Source organism: Camelina sativa, chromosome 4, assembly GCF_030686135.1.
Source record: "Camelina sativa cultivar CO46 ecotype springtype chromosome 4, ASM3068613v1".
Lineage (NCBI taxonomy): Eukaryota > Viridiplantae > Streptophyta > Magnoliopsida > Brassicales > Brassicaceae > Camelina > Camelina sativa.
The window spans coordinates 10,126,452-10,140,838 of NC_141883.1; the positions used below are offsets into that span (position 1 = coordinate 10,126,452).

Sequence of the window (14,387 nt, forward strand, 5' to 3'; positions counted from 1 at the left end):
GATGGGCAATTCGACAATCAAGAATGGAGTTATTAGAGACAACTGCAAGATTTGAAGGCTAAATGTCAAAAACATTGAGGAGGTAAATAAAACAATTAGAAAATGATAAAATGAACCATGTGATCTTAACAGTTGTTCATCGATTGCACTTTACATAATACGATGTCGGCAAAAATGCTAGTTAAGTGTAGCATATTTGTTTTCGTCGTCTACTATAATTAGTCCTTTTGTTTTTGTCTTCAACATTTATATATATGTACTTTGTGTAAATATTTAAAGAGCATTGACGGACAATTTAATACGTAATAAATTAAATCCGCAATATTCATTCATGAGCTTTTAAAAAATCGCCTCATCACATCTGCATCACAACATTTACTTAAATTTGATATATAGAATCTAATCATTAATTTGATCAACATATCTAATTTTTGTTCTTTTGCGATATTGTTTTTTTCAGGTCTCATATTTAGTTTAAATCGATTCTTCCAATGAAATTGATGCGTATGAACTTCAAACTCTTCGAAAGAAATCAACCAATAAGAATTATGTAAAAGATTTACACTATACGAACTTAAATTAAATAACGTACGTGCGTTATAAATGAAAAAAGGAAATAAGTTTACGTAGTGGCTCTTGATAGGATGGTATAGCCAAATTGTATCTTAAAATGCTGAGAGCGAGAGAGAGAGAGAGAGAGAGAGAGAGAGAGACTGGCTGAAGCAGCGAGACGGCAAAGGCTACTCTCATGCATTTCTCTTATCTTCTTTCAACCTAAATTCTCTATTTATTTTACATTTTATGATATTCTATTTTTGGTGCATATTGTGATATAATATCAGCGGACCTGAATGGAAGAATTTTATTCCCAAAGAAAAGTTTTCGAATAAGGTACACCGAAAAATAAAATATCTTAGACCACTTTGAGTCTTTGTCTGAACGTTTTTTTGAAGCATTATTTTGTTAGGATTTGGATCTTAATTAAATCCGACTCCCACCAAAACCATTGAAATATTGTGGTTTGGAATAGGGTGATTAAGAGGAAGACAACTCGGTTGCCAAATAAAGTATAGTTAGTGGTAGTGGAGGATAAGTTTTGGTTAGGAGCAACAAGGCTGGGTTTAAGGTTAGTGGAGCATATTTGAGGGTGTTTGTTCTCTGTGCACGAGGGAGTAGATATGCCTTATATTGTCTTTAAATACAAAAATAGAAGAATTTATCATCGTGTTGTATACGTAGGTTAATTACTGACATATGAACTAGCTAGTTCATCCCTTAATTAGGTTTGTAAGTATCAGTGAGATGAACCTGGACACAACCAATTATATAACTTATAATAGATGAGTCCCAAAAACAAAAGATTAGACATTTAAGCTGTCCACTAGCGGATTTTGAGTGGTGCTAATTTTGTTCGTGGCTTTAGGTTTATGATCGATTCCTCCAATTCACAAAAACAAGTAAGAAAAACTAAGTTTTGTATAGATTTTTGAATAGTAGTTATAAAAATTTTGGATTTATTTTAGCAAAATGTGAATAATGAAAAGTTAAGTTGGGCCCATTTAATTGGCATGTGATATACTACGTCTTAACACATATCGGCCCAATAAAAAAGCCGCGAAAGTGGCGGTTCAAAACATAGGCGGGAGGTGAAAATGTCGCCCATTCACGTTTCCCGCTACTCTCAATTTTTCTTTATACTCTCTCTCTCTCTCAGTAAGATTCGATCTATATTCTTCTCCTAATCTCGTTTGGGAATTATATTTGTGTGACCTAACTAAAATAATGCCTACCATCGCCGGGCCGAGTCTGTCTTCTTACAAGCCCAGAGTCGCCGCCGTAACGGATGAATCCGCGATTCCTCGGAAGAAGAGAAAGCTGAGATCTAATTCAGCGGCAGTGAATCTCCCGTCTGAGAATTTGTTGATCACCACGCCGAAGAAATCGAAATCGAAATCGAAATCTCATCGTCCAAATTCTGTTTCCAATTCCAGAATCTCAGAAAAGGTAAAATTAGTGTTGATTATTTTATACATGTGTTTTGATTTCAGAGATTCCGTCACAGATCATTTTTTCTGATTCGTAATTACGTAATTTTGCAGGAAGACATTAATAAAACTTTGACAAATCCAGTCAATTTGGGAGAAGAGAACTTATCTAACTGGAATCCTAGAGGTAGAAGAAACATGATCCGTTTTAGATTCTTCTTTTTCTTCTATAGTCAACTTAGTTTGTAATGTTTACTATTATGTCAATTTATAGATGACGAGCAGATGAGAGCTGTGAAGGAGGCGCTACACGTGTCTAAAGCACCATCAACAATTGTTTGCCGTGATGATGAACAGACACAGGTTTTGGAGTTTGCGAAAGGTTGCATCGATCAGCGTAAGGCTGGGAGTTTGTATATATGCGGTTGTCCTGGAACTGGAAAATCATTGTCTATGGAGAAAGTAGTACAACAAGTCAGTGATTGGTCACACCAGGTATGATTTTTTTTTCTTAGTTATAACGTTTTCTTGTTAGCGATGTCGTCATCGTCAGAAAGGTTGAACATTGGTGAATTTTTATCAGGAAGGTTTGCCACAAGTGGATACATTGTCTGTGAATTGCACGTCGTTGTCGAAAACAACAGATATTTTCAGCAAGGTATAATAACTTATATAGACCATTTGAATTTCTTGATTTCAGTTCAGTATTGATGCTTATAGGCTTTGTTTTGTTGATAGATACTTGGTGTAAACGAGCCTGGTAAGAAAGCTAATGGCTTCTCTTCACCTCTACAACATCTTCAGTTTCTGTTTTCTCAAAAGCCAGAATCGTCCAGCTCTAGAATGATGTACGCTTGTTTTTTTTTTTTTCTCTCCATTTTCTTGTGCTTTGATTACAAATCAAAGATTTCTGAAGTAAAGAAAGAAGCAGTGTTATTCTTAGTTTATCATCCTCTTTTCCAGGTTAATAATTGCAGATGAGATGGATAACTTGATCACAAAAGACCGAGGAGTCTTGCATGATCTTTTTATGCTTACTACTTTGCCATTTTCGAGGTGTATACTTATAGGTACTGTCTTTTAGTGGTCTTAGCTATGATTCAATTCATATCTGTTATTCACTTCCTCTGGTTATATGCAATTCTGAATTACTCTCTCGTTTTTTATCTCCAGGTGTAGCAAATGCAATAGACCTTGCACATCGTTTCCTTCCAAAATTGAAATCCCTTAACTGTGAGAATTCTTTGTAATTCTGTGATGTTCTTCCGTGTGCATAAAAAGTCTCAACTTTGAAAACATAAGTGTTGGATATATTCATCAACTGCTGTATCATTATTATTTTTGTGCAGGCAAACCTTTGGTTATCACTTTCCGTGCTTATTCTAAAGATCAAATCCTTAGGATACTACAGGAAAGGCTTATGGTAATTCATTCTACCTGGTTGCGTACTAAGATGTCTTGTTTCAGACAGAATCATCTGTATACGAAGGATATTCTATATTGTGTCTATATGTCTCACTAATTCAACCTCTGTTCTAATAGGTTTTTCCATATGTTGCATTTCAATCTAAAGCCTTGGAGCTCTGTGCTAGAGTAAGAATTTATATCCTTCCTAGTATTATATATTCTCTCAGTCATGCGTCAACCTTGCTTTTCTCTAACCATCATTTTGTTTGCATTGTGCCAGAAAGTTGCTGCAGCATCAGGTGACATGAGAAAAGCCCTATGTGTCTGCAGGTGAGTTTAGCTCTGCAATTTTTGTTTCAGTATGTCCTTATTTTGGGATATATGAGTGGGATAGTGCTTTGGATTCATATTACGTAAACATGTATACTCTAAAGGGCTACTCAGTTTCTTGACTCCTAAAAGATTATCAAAAATCTTACATTTTTCTTTGATTTTGATTTTCAGGAGTGCTCTAGAAATCTTAGAAACAGAAATAAATGGATCAACTGGACAAGAGTTACATGGTCCAACTTCAGATGATCCGGTGGTTAGTATTTGGATATTTTTCTATCCAAGAGTTACATGGTCCAGCTTACTTACTGATGATGTAGTATGAAACCGTAGGAATCTGATATTAATATCTTATAAATCTTGGTCTTAATTTCCTCAATCTTATAGGTAAGGATGGACCATATGGCTACTGCATTATCAAAGACGTTTAAATCTCCTGTAGTTGAAACTATTCAGTCTCTTCCTCAACATCAACAAGTAAGTCACATCCACCTAGAGTTCTTTGCATATACAATAATGTCATAAAACTTCTATAGTTAAGCAAGAGTGGATTTAAAGAGTGTAAGTGGACTCATCACATGCTTCTCTTGACAATTCACAGATCATAGTATGTTCTGCTGCAAAGGCTTTCCGAGGGAACAAAAAGGATTCAACCGTTGGGGAGGTAAATCTTCTACCAGCAAACGAACTTCATGAGTACAACCAAAACATTGTTCTGAATTACTCATTCTACATTTCCACAACTTATCAATGCAGCTTAATAAGTTATACCTAGAGATCTGTAAATCTTGGATGATTTCTCCAGCTGGAATTACAGAGTTCTCTAACATGTGTACAGTGCTAAACGATCAGGTAACTAACTACAGTCGCCGTCTTTAATAGTGTATGAGACAGAAAAACCTATCTTATAGCTCAGTTGTGAACTGATTAGCTCAGACAAAGCAAGAAGAAAGAAAGCAAATTTTCTAAGACTTCCTCTAGAATGATGTTCGATTAAAAATTGGGGTTTGTTGCATTGTTGTTTCAGGGGATTTTAAAATTAGGCCAAGCTCGTGGAGATGAGATAAAGAGAGTTAGCCTGAGAGTAGACGAATCAGACATCACGTATGCTCTGCAGGTAATTAAACAGCTTCTTATTTTCTTAATCCTTATAACGAATAATAAAATTACTAGAGAGAGTAGAGTCTAAGCACCGATTTTTTTTGTATATAAAATCAACAGGGAATACGATTTTTCCGCAACTGTCTGATGTGAGAAATACTTCCTTCGTATAAAGGTAAACATCCTGGACAAGCAATGGAGAATTAAGTTGTAAAACCATGGGTAGGATTATTAGGGTTTTTTTTTTTCTTCTTTTTTTTTGACAACAGTTTTGTATTAGGGGTTTACATATAACTTTTATTTTATTTGGGGGAATAGAACATGGTTGTAATTTTAGTGTAAAGTGCTATACTAATATACTATATAACTAATTTATATACACAATGGTTAAAACCATAGGATGATGAAGTTACAAACTTGCAACACTATGGTTTGAAAAAAAAAAATGTTCAAAACAGTTTGTCTTGTAAATTTTTTTATTCTATACGTAACTTGAAAAAGCCAAAAGTAATTAAAAAGCAATTAAAAACTTCATTTTGTAACCGTTTTATAGAAGGATTTTTCTCACAACTTTGGGTGATTTGTGGAAGTGAAGTGGGTTATACCATTAGTTCTTGAGCAAATGTACGGTCTCTCCATAGAATACTACTCATTGTTATCGTCTGGGAGGGTGTGTGAGCTCTGAGGAGATTCTGAAACGGAGTTGGTTTGTAGTGGGATTAGTTCCTTTTCCCGGTAAAAGTGGACTTATCTCTTTGGTTTTATCGTAGTCTTCATTAAACTAAACTGTTCTTGTAGTCTTCTCCATCTTTCTATAACGTCATTGTTGTAACTCTCATCTAGGGTCCGATTTGTACATTCATCTATTTTTAGTTTACAACCCTCTCTTGGGAAATTAAATACCAGTCATTTTGCACAGAGAAACTCTTAACACATGTCGCTAAAGTCCTGATATAGCCTTGTAAAAGGTGTAGCGTTAACCCGTGAGTGTATATATAATAAGGCCAAAATGTATAATTATGGAACGGGTGCTCAAACGTGAATCGGTGCATGCGTATTACAGCTATCAACCGTTGGTACCTTGTGTATATATTTGCTTCTAGTAGAGCCCATAAAGAATAAAATCATTAAGCACTTGAGGTAGAGAGATATTAAAGAGATTAGAAAAAAGATGAAAGCAGAAGCAGAGATCATCTTCGTTGCATATCCATCCTCTGGTCATCTTCTGGTCGCCATTGAATTCGCTAAGTCTCTCATCAAACGAGATGATCGCATTCACACCATCTCCATCATCCACTGGGCAATACCTCTCGCTCCTCAAGCCCACCTCTTTGCTAAATCTCTCGTTGCTTCACAGCCTCGAATCCGTCTTGTTGCCTTGCCTGAAATTCAAAACCCTCCACCGTTGGAGCTCTTCTATAAAGCTTCCGAGGCTTACATTCTAGAGTTCACCAAGAAAGCAGTTCCTTATGTCAAAGACGCTCTCTCCACTCTGGTCTCTTCACGTAACGAATCCGGTTCGGTTCGGGTCGTCGGTTTGGTTATTGATTTCTTCTGTGTTCCCTTGATCCAAGTGGCAAACGAGTTTAACCTTCCTTGTTACATTTTTCAAACGTCTAACGCTGGTTTTTCGTGTATGATGAAGTACCTCCCTGAGAGACATCGCACAATCGCTTCCAAGCTTGAATTAACCTCCGGCGAGGTCGAGCATCCAATTCCCGGTTACGTCTGCCCCGTGCCGACGAAGGTTATGCCTCCGGGTATGTTCGTGAAAGAGTCCTATGAGGCATGGGTCGAGATTGCTGAGAAGTTCCCTGGAGCCAAGGGCATTTTGGTAAACTCCTTCTCAGGTCTTGAGAAAAACGCTTTTGATTACTTTGGTAATCGTCATGATAACTATCCTCCGGTTTACCCGGTCGGACCGGTTCTTAGTTTAGAGGATCGCCCATCTCCGAATCTGGACCCATCGGACCGGGATCGGGTCATGAGATGGCTCGAGGACCAGCCGGAGTCGTCAGTTGTGTACATCTGCTTCGGGAGCTTAGGAATGCACGGAAAACCGCAGATTGCAGAGATAGCTCGAGCCATAGAGCTCGTCGGCCATAGGTTTCTCTGGTCAGTCCGCACTAACCCGACGAAGAAAGCGAGTCCGTACGATCTGTTGCCGGATGGGTTTTTAGATCGGACGGCGAGTAAAGTATTAGTGTGCGATTGGGCACCACAGGTGGAAGTGTTGGCTCACAAAGCCATCGGAGGGTTTGTGTCACACTGCGGTTGGAACTCCACGCTTGAGAGCTTGTGGTTCGGGGTTCCGATTGCCACGTGGCCAATGAAAGCGGAGCAACAGCTAAACGCGTTCACTATGGTGAAGGAGTTAGGGTTAGCCGTGGAGCTGCGTTTGGATTACGTCTCTGGGTACGGAGAGATAATAAAAGCTAAGGAGATCGCGGGAGCCATACGGTCTCTGATGGACGGTGAGGATACTCTGAGGAAAAAAGTGAAGGAGATGTCGGAGTCAGCGAGGAAGGCTTTGATGGACGGTGGTTCTTCGTTTGTTGCCGTTAAACGATTCCTTGACGAGTTGATCGGCGGTGATGCTTAGTTCTTTTGTAAACGTCGTCGTTGCGACATTGGTCCAATGAGATCGTTAATAAATAATAAATATTATGTTAAATCAGGTAAGCATCCCCCAGTTCGATTAACCAATCCAAACCAATCTGAAATGTGAAATTGAACCAAACAAATTGATTAGAAACTGAAACCTCAAAGAGTCACACTTAATTAAAAACATAAAATTGTTAATGATAAAACATTATACTTTCTATTAAATTGGATATTGTCTATCCAATCTTTATTGTCAAATGGATTTACTTACTGTTTTTTCTTCTCCTTTGGTAAGTTATCCCAATAATTAAAGAACCATAAAAGGTTGTCATATAGTTTTTTTTCCAATTTTATTTTACATTTTAAAAAGTTGAAAATAAACGTATTAAATAATACAGTTGATTCATGTTCTCGTCCAACAATTCTCCAATGAATTAGGCCATCCTTGCATTAGGCCATCCTTGCATTAGAGATAAAAATAACAGAGCGTGTGTTATTCACCATCCTTGCATTAGGCCATTAGCAATTCTCGTCCAACAATTCTCCAATGAATCGAGCAGTCGCCAAAGACGACGATCCTCCGTCCATCAACGCCTTCCTCGCCGCATCAGCCATCTCCTTCACCTTCTTCCTCTTCTCATCCCCACCGTCCATCAAAGATCGAATGGCTCTCGCAATCTCATCACAAGTAACCAAATCCCCACGACCCGACACGTAATCCATCCGTAAATCCACCGCTAGCCCAAGCTCCTTCACCAACGCGAACGCGTTAAGCTGTTGCTCAGCGTACATTGGCCACGTGGCGACAGGAACGCCGAACCACAAGCTCTCAAGCGTGGAGTTCCAACCACAGTGAGACACGAATCCACCTATTGCTTTATGGGCCAACACTTCCACTTGAGGAGCCCAACCACATACCAAACCCTGGCCCGCTACTCGGCCCATGAACCCCTCCGGCAACACATCGTTAGGATCCCCACTCTCCACGGCGCCGCTTGTTCGAATAGACCATAGAAATCTGCAGCCGACGAGTTCGAGCGCTCGAGCTATCTCCTTCACCTGAGGCTCATCAACGCTTCCCTTGCTCCCAAAGCATAGGAACACCACCGATGACTCTGGCTGATCATCGAGCCATCTCACTATCCGATCCCGATCCGCCGCTTCCTCGTTCGGACTCGCTCGATCCTTCAAGCTTAGAATCGGTCCGACCGGGTAAACCGGAGGGAACTTCTCCAGATGAGAGAAATACTCAAACGGGTGAGGCTCAAGCTCAGTGAAGGAATTGACCAAAATACCCTTCGCATCGGCGAACCTCGGCGCTAGGTCGACGTAAGCCTCGTAAGCTTCTCGATTGAACAAACCAGACGGCATGAATTTCGCGGGAACAGCGTTAACGAATCCGGGAACCGTCAGTTTCTCATCGCCGGACCTCAAATCGAACTCAGATGCGATTTTCAGATGTCGATCTGGAAGATACTTCATCATCCCCAGGTATCTTGCGTTACAAGTTAGGTATATGTAAGAAGGGAGATTAAGCTCGTTGCCAACGTCATCAATCAACGAGTTGCAGAATAAATCGAGGATTAAACCGGCGACACGAACCGAATCTGAGCCTTGACGGATGATGCTAGAGACGGCGTCTTTTATGAGAGGAGTTGTTTTCTTGATGAGATTTACAATGTAAGCTTCGGGAGCTCTTTGGTAGAGATCAAATGGAGGAGGATCTTGGGGGAGGGGAAGATCGTGGAGGCGGATTTTGGGTTGTGAAGCGATGAGAGATCTGGCGAAGACGGAGGCGTGAGGAGTAGATGGTGAAGATAAGTTGAGGATGGTGATGGTGTCGATCCTATGGTCGAGATTGATCAGACGCTTGGCGAATTCAATGTGGACGAGAAGGTGACCTGTGGATGGAACTGGAATGAAGATAAGCTCTGTTTTCTTCTTCACCATCTCTTTTCTTTCTTTCTTATTCGGGTTGTGAGAGATTTGTTTGGTTCAAAAGAAAAAGTGAGTGAGAGAAGCAGCCAACAAACGAGGAATTGCTGTTATTGGTTAAGCATGTGTTTGTGTCCAGTTGTGAGTCAGATACTTCAGTTTTAGTTGTGTGTTATTTGTTAAACAGTCCTCGCCAAAATATTTTTTTCTAAATTCCATCACAAAACAATATACTACATTTTTTTTTAACGGCAAATCAATTATATTATACCATAAGTGTTTACATGATATATAAAACCAATCAAGTACAACAATTGAACACAATTTAGATGAAAAAGTAGAACTAACCCTGCTTTCTAAACGAAAGTCTTACAGGCAACAGAAAAAATCTGTTAAGTCCCCTCTTTATACACTCGTCAAAGGCTAACATCTTATAGATGAGACTCCTAAATGCTTTCTGCATTATCATAATTAAAAGAAAATTTTGATATGTTGTTTGTGATGGTTTTGAAACATGCCTTTCGAAACGCCAAACACAATGCCGGTTAGCGACCATGGATTCCCCTTTCATATGACCTGTAATTTGTAACGGAAGGACATTAAGATGACCATCATTGTACTGTGGCCTTAAGAAGAGGAGGCTATCGCGGGAGTCAACTCCTTTAAGCGGAGAGGATAGTACAATAATTCCGGGATCAAAAACCCAAATGAGATCTTCAACTCTTTGCTTAGGAGAAGATTCATCGGTTGATAACCGGAGATGACGCCAGTGAGAGAGTCCACCGGAAACAAACCTTATGTAATGGAAGATATCACGATTCCATTGAATCGACACCAAACCGACGCGAATTTGAAAAAGACTACAATCCCAACATCGACATAATGAGGCAAATCCTGCCTCGCACGAACCCGATACCACCCAATACGTCATCGAGGACAAAATCCAGTCCGTACAAAAGATTAGAAACATCGAAATCTGACTTTTCAGATTTATCATCGTGAAGAACAAAAGCATATTTCGATTAGAAATTGCCGTAACTATTAACAAAAACTATATAGAGAAAGAATTGAAACAAATGAAATAGATAGAGAGAAGCCAACAGACGCCGGAAAACCAGCGCCGGCCGGAGAAAGCCAAAAAGGTGGAGGTTTCTTATTAAAGAGGTGCTTTGGGAGAGTCGCTTGTTGATGTCATTGTTAAGTTTAATAATATACTACATTATATAAATATTTTCGTTCAAAACAACAAATTTTTTTTTTGAGAAATTCATCAAGTTTTGCAAATATTTAGGGAAAAATACTAAAAAAAAACATAAACATGATTTATTTAATATTTGACAAAAAAACACGAATTCTTTTACATGCTAGAAAATATTCAAACTAATTTAGATACGATAAAAAATATATAAATATTTCAATTTTCTGTTTTCCCACTTATTGTTTTACGGTTTTTAATAACATTAATGCAGTCGTAAACATCTTTATAATTACAATCTTATGGAGTTTTATTTTTACCATATCTATAATCATAACATATTTCTTCTCTTTAGATATCTTAACCTTATATTTAATATTTGTTTTCTCAATTTTAAACTTTTATTATGATTAGAAATTTAGAAAAAATAATAAAAACTAACTGTGTTTTCGATTACGTTAATATCGTTGAAAATCATAATAATGATAAGTAGGAAATTGGAAAATCAAAATAGTTAATGTAGTTTCTTTAATTTGTCAACCATTGGACACAACTGGCCGGCTCATTAGCTAAATTACTGCATTCGTAAAAACCGGAATTCGATTCCAGATGTAAGGATGTTTTCTACAATTGGACTTATCTCTTGTCATTGCACTAAGGTCACTTCATAGTTAATGTATTTTTTTTATCACCTACTATATAAAATAGTATTCGAAGTAATTTTTTGGCGAAAGAAAAAAATTCCTAACAATATTTAATAAGTCAATGATTTTGGCATATTTCCCAAATATTTAGTGCAATAACTTTGTTTCATTTAATCGCTTGGAAAAGAAAAAAAATTAAAAAAAGTCAGTTGATATAACAATTTCCTTCTTTGACTTATCATCTTGAACCAAAGTCAAACCTAGTTTATGACAATTTATATTTTAGTTAAAATAGAAAGGTGAGATTTTTTCTCGGCTTCATCGTTCTTAAAATCCTTTCTATGGTATCTCTCAATCTCCATTGTTAATCTTCAAGTATTTGCCTTTTTTTTCTCCTCTCTCATAAATAAACCCTAACTACTATTACTCCGCCGAATTTTCCACTAGGCATCGCCCCTTTTCCGGGTCTGTCTCACTGGAAATATGGCTTTCCGACGAGTATCCGCCACTGTTATTCTCCTCTTCTGCTACTTTCTAATTTCATCTCAATCTCTCGAATCCAATAAACACCACAAGATCAAAGGACCAATCAAGACCATAGTCGTTGTAGTCATGGAGAATCGCTCCTTCGATCACATCCTCGGCTGGCTCAAATCAACCCGACCCGATATCGACGGATTAACCGGTCAAGAATCAAACCCACTCAACGTCTCCGATCCAAACTCCGAAAAGATCTTCGTCTCAAACGACGCCGTCTTCATCGACATGGATCCGGGTCATTCCTTCCAAGCGATCCGAGAACAGATTTTCGGGTCTAACGATACATCGGGCGATCCGACAATGAACGGATTCGCACAGCAATCGGAGAGTATGGAGCCTGGGATGGCTAAAAACGTCATGAGCGGATTCAAACCCGAGGTCTTACCTGTTTACACCGAGTTAGCTAACGAGTTCGGTGTCTTCGATCGTTGGTTCGCTTCTGTACCTACTTCGACACAGCCGAATCGGTTCTACGTTCACTCTGCTACTTCTCATGGCTGCTCAAGCAACGTCAAGAAAGATCTCGTTAAAGGGTTTCCTCAAAAAACCATCTTTGATTCGTTAGACGAGAACGGACTCAGTTTTGGGATCTATTACCAAAACATCCCTGCTACCTTCTTCTTCAAGTCCCTTCGTAGGATTAAGCATTTGGTTAAGTTTCATAGCTATGCGCTTAAGTTCAAGCTCCATGCCAAGCTAGGGAAGCTTCCTAACTATTCCGTTGTGGAGCAGAGGTACTTCGATGTCGATCTTTTTCCGGCTAATGATGATCATCCGTCGCATGATGTGGCGTTGGGTCAACGGTTTGTTAAGGAAGTCTATGAGACGTTGCGGAGTAGTCCACAGTGGGAAGAGATGGCTTTGCTTATTACTTATGATGAGCATGGTGGGTTTTATGACCATGTTCCCACGCCTGTTAAAGGTGTGCCTAACCCTGATGGTATTATTGGACCTGACCCGTTTTATTTCGGGTTTGATAGATTGGGCGTTCGGGTCCCTACCTTTCTCATCTCTCCCTGGATAGAGAAGGGCACTGGTATGTCATTTTTTAAACTCGTATCATTGTTGATGAAACCATTGCTCCTACAATTTTGAGGTTCTGCTTTGATGATTATATGTTTGAATTGTTACATATGATTGCAGTTGAACTAGTTTCATTTCTTAGTGACATTACATTATTCATGTTAATCTCATTAGTTTTGATTCTCACTTCTTTACTTGAATCTGCTTTGCTTTCACTACATGTAAATTATCTGATGTGTTTCTTCAAGGGTATCTGGATTAGTATTGAAGGATCGTGTTTGTGATTTTGATAAGACTAGTTTCGTATTGTTTTCATTGCAGTGATACATGAACCTGAAGGTCCAACACCACATTCACAGTATGAGCATTCTTCTATACCCGCAACCGTCAAGAAACTCTTCAACCTAAAGTCGCACTTCCTCACTAAGAGAGATGCATGGGCTGGTACATTTGAGAAGTACTTCCGTATCCGAGAATCTCCTCGCCAAGATTGTCCAGGTCTGTTTCATTCTCTACCTCTATTTCTCAGTCCATTATTCATGATCTTGCGTAAAATCCTTACATTAAGTAATAACCAAAATAAGGATGAAAGATACGCCTTGTATGTTGATATAAGTGAGAACTAAATTAGTGATGAACTTAGAACTTGCTTCTGAATCCAAAACAAGAATATTGGAAAAATACTTATACATAAGATCGGTTTCATCAATTTTTTGACCTTGGTGATTATGACAATCCAACAGAGAAACTACCGGAAGTGACACAATTGCTGAGGCCACGGGGAGCGAGAGAAGACTCAAAGCTCTCAGAATTCCAGGTGGAGCTGATCCAACTCGCTTCCCAACTAGTTGGAGACCATCTTCTAAACTCATATCCAGACATTGGGAAGAACATGACTGTTAGTGAAGGCAACAAGTACGCAGAGGACGCTGTTGAGAAGTTTCTGGAAGCAGGGGTGGCTGCACTAGAAGCAGGAGCAGACGAAAACACTATAGTCACTATGAGGCCGTCCCTGACAACCAGGACCAGTCCCAGTCCCAGTGAAGGGGCCAACAAGTATATTGGAAGCTACTGAAATCTGTAATTAGTGTAATGGATTATATGTAAATGTATGTGGCCTTCGCATGAAACCACTTTACTTAGATGCATATATACTTAGCATGTAATGGGATCAAAGAATTATGGCCTCCATCTCCATATGTTTGGAAATTGGAATGAATGGAGGTTTCTTGTGATACTAATATGTATCCTTATGCAAAAAATAGATAAAAGAACCATTAAACCTAGGTTTTCGAAACCAAAATATATATACAAATGTAAATGTAATAAATATATTCAGTGACAACACTAAGCTTCTAAGCTAAGATAAATAGAAATATAAATAAGAAATTTATAAATATATTAGATATCTCTCTTAATCCATAAATACTCAAATCTCGTTCACAAATCGTTTAGAACTCGTTCATAATCGTAGTGTTCCAAACGATTTAATTATCAGTAAACATCAGGTAAAGGCATGCGGATTCCACCACTGCGTCGGTGCATCCCTGGATCTTCTTAAACAACTCCAAGCTAAGAGCTGCCATTTTTTAGTTTAAGCACAATATAAAAAACGAAGAAATA

The 14,387-nt window shown here is 38.6% G+C and overlaps 3 protein-coding genes and 1 pseudogene across 4 annotated transcripts; 3 read left to right on the top strand and 1 right to left on the bottom strand.

The window, feature by feature from the left end:
* The first annotated feature begins 645 nt into the window (after positions 1-645).
* LOC104754893 (DNA replication factor CDC6B-like) lies at positions 646-5,219 on the top strand. Its single transcript, XM_010477177.3, has 16 exons — positions 646-2,004; positions 2,100-2,172; positions 2,260-2,480; positions 2,569-2,643; positions 2,724-2,833; positions 2,949-3,055; positions 3,159-3,218; positions 3,335-3,408; positions 3,528-3,578; positions 3,673-3,722; positions 3,897-3,978; positions 4,110-4,199; positions 4,324-4,386; positions 4,479-4,574; positions 4,750-4,839; positions 4,944-5,219. The coding sequence occupies exons 1-16, from the start codon at positions 1,783-1,785 to the stop codon at positions 4,974-4,976; spliced, it is 1,497 nt and encodes a 498-aa protein (XP_010475479.2). The 5' UTR covers positions 646-1,782; the 3' UTR covers positions 4,977-5,219.
* A 451-nt stretch (positions 5,220-5,670) lies between these two features.
* LOC147945656 (UDP-glycosyltransferase 71C3 pseudogene) lies at positions 5,671-7,500 on the top strand (annotated as a pseudogene). The gene has a single exon (XR_015596682.1). The product of XR_015596682.1 is annotated as a UDP-glycosyltransferase 71C3 pseudogene (transcript).
* Positions 7,501-7,734: 234 nt separating this feature from the next.
* LOC147945657 (flavonol 3-O-glucosyltransferase UGT71C4) lies at positions 7,735-9,607 on the bottom strand. The gene has a single exon (XM_087510097.1). It carries the CDS (start codon positions 9,375-9,377, stop codon positions 7,947-7,949), a length of 1,431 nt encoding a protein of 476 aa, XP_087366223.1. The 5' UTR covers positions 9,378-9,607; the 3' UTR covers positions 7,735-7,946.
* Positions 9,608-11,373: 1,766 nt separating this feature from the next.
* LOC147945658 (non-specific phospholipase C1-like) lies at positions 11,374-14,048 on the top strand. Its single transcript, XM_087510096.1, has 3 exons — positions 11,374-12,777; positions 13,086-13,262; positions 13,508-14,048. Exons 1-3 carry the CDS (start codon positions 11,685-11,687, stop codon positions 13,837-13,839), a joined length of 1,602 nt encoding a protein of 533 aa, XP_087366222.1. The 5' UTR covers positions 11,374-11,684; the 3' UTR covers positions 13,840-14,048.
* The last annotated feature ends 339 nt before the right edge of the window (positions 14,049-14,387 follow it).

Excerpts from the sequence above, each read along its gene's own strand:
- LOC104754893 (XM_010477177.3), top strand. The coding sequence starts at position 1,783 with ATGCCTACCATCGCCGGGCCGAGTCTGTCTTCTTACAAGCCCAGAGTC. Across the intron at positions 3,409-3,527 it reads TACTACAGGAAAGGCTTATG|GTTTTTCCATATGTTGCATT; the intron begins GTAATTCATTCT and ends CTGTTCTAATAG. Across the intron at positions 3,579-3,672 it reads CCTTGGAGCTCTGTGCTAGA|AAAGTTGCTGCAGCATCAGG; the intron begins GTAAGAATTTAT and ends GCATTGTGCCAG.
- LOC147945657 (XM_087510097.1), bottom strand. The coding sequence starts at position 9,377 with ATGGTGAAGAAGAAAACAGAGCTTATCTTCATTCCAGTTCCATCCACA.
- LOC147945658 (XM_087510096.1), top strand. The coding sequence starts at position 11,685 with ATGGCTTTCCGACGAGTATCCGCCACTGTTATTCTCCTCTTCTGCTAC. Across the intron at positions 12,778-13,085 it reads CTGGATAGAGAAGGGCACTG|TGATACATGAACCTGAAGGT; the intron begins GTATGTCATTTT and ends TTTTCATTGCAG. Across the intron at positions 13,263-13,507 it reads TCCTCGCCAAGATTGTCCAG|AGAAACTACCGGAAGTGACA; the intron begins GTCTGTTTCATT and ends ACAATCCAACAG.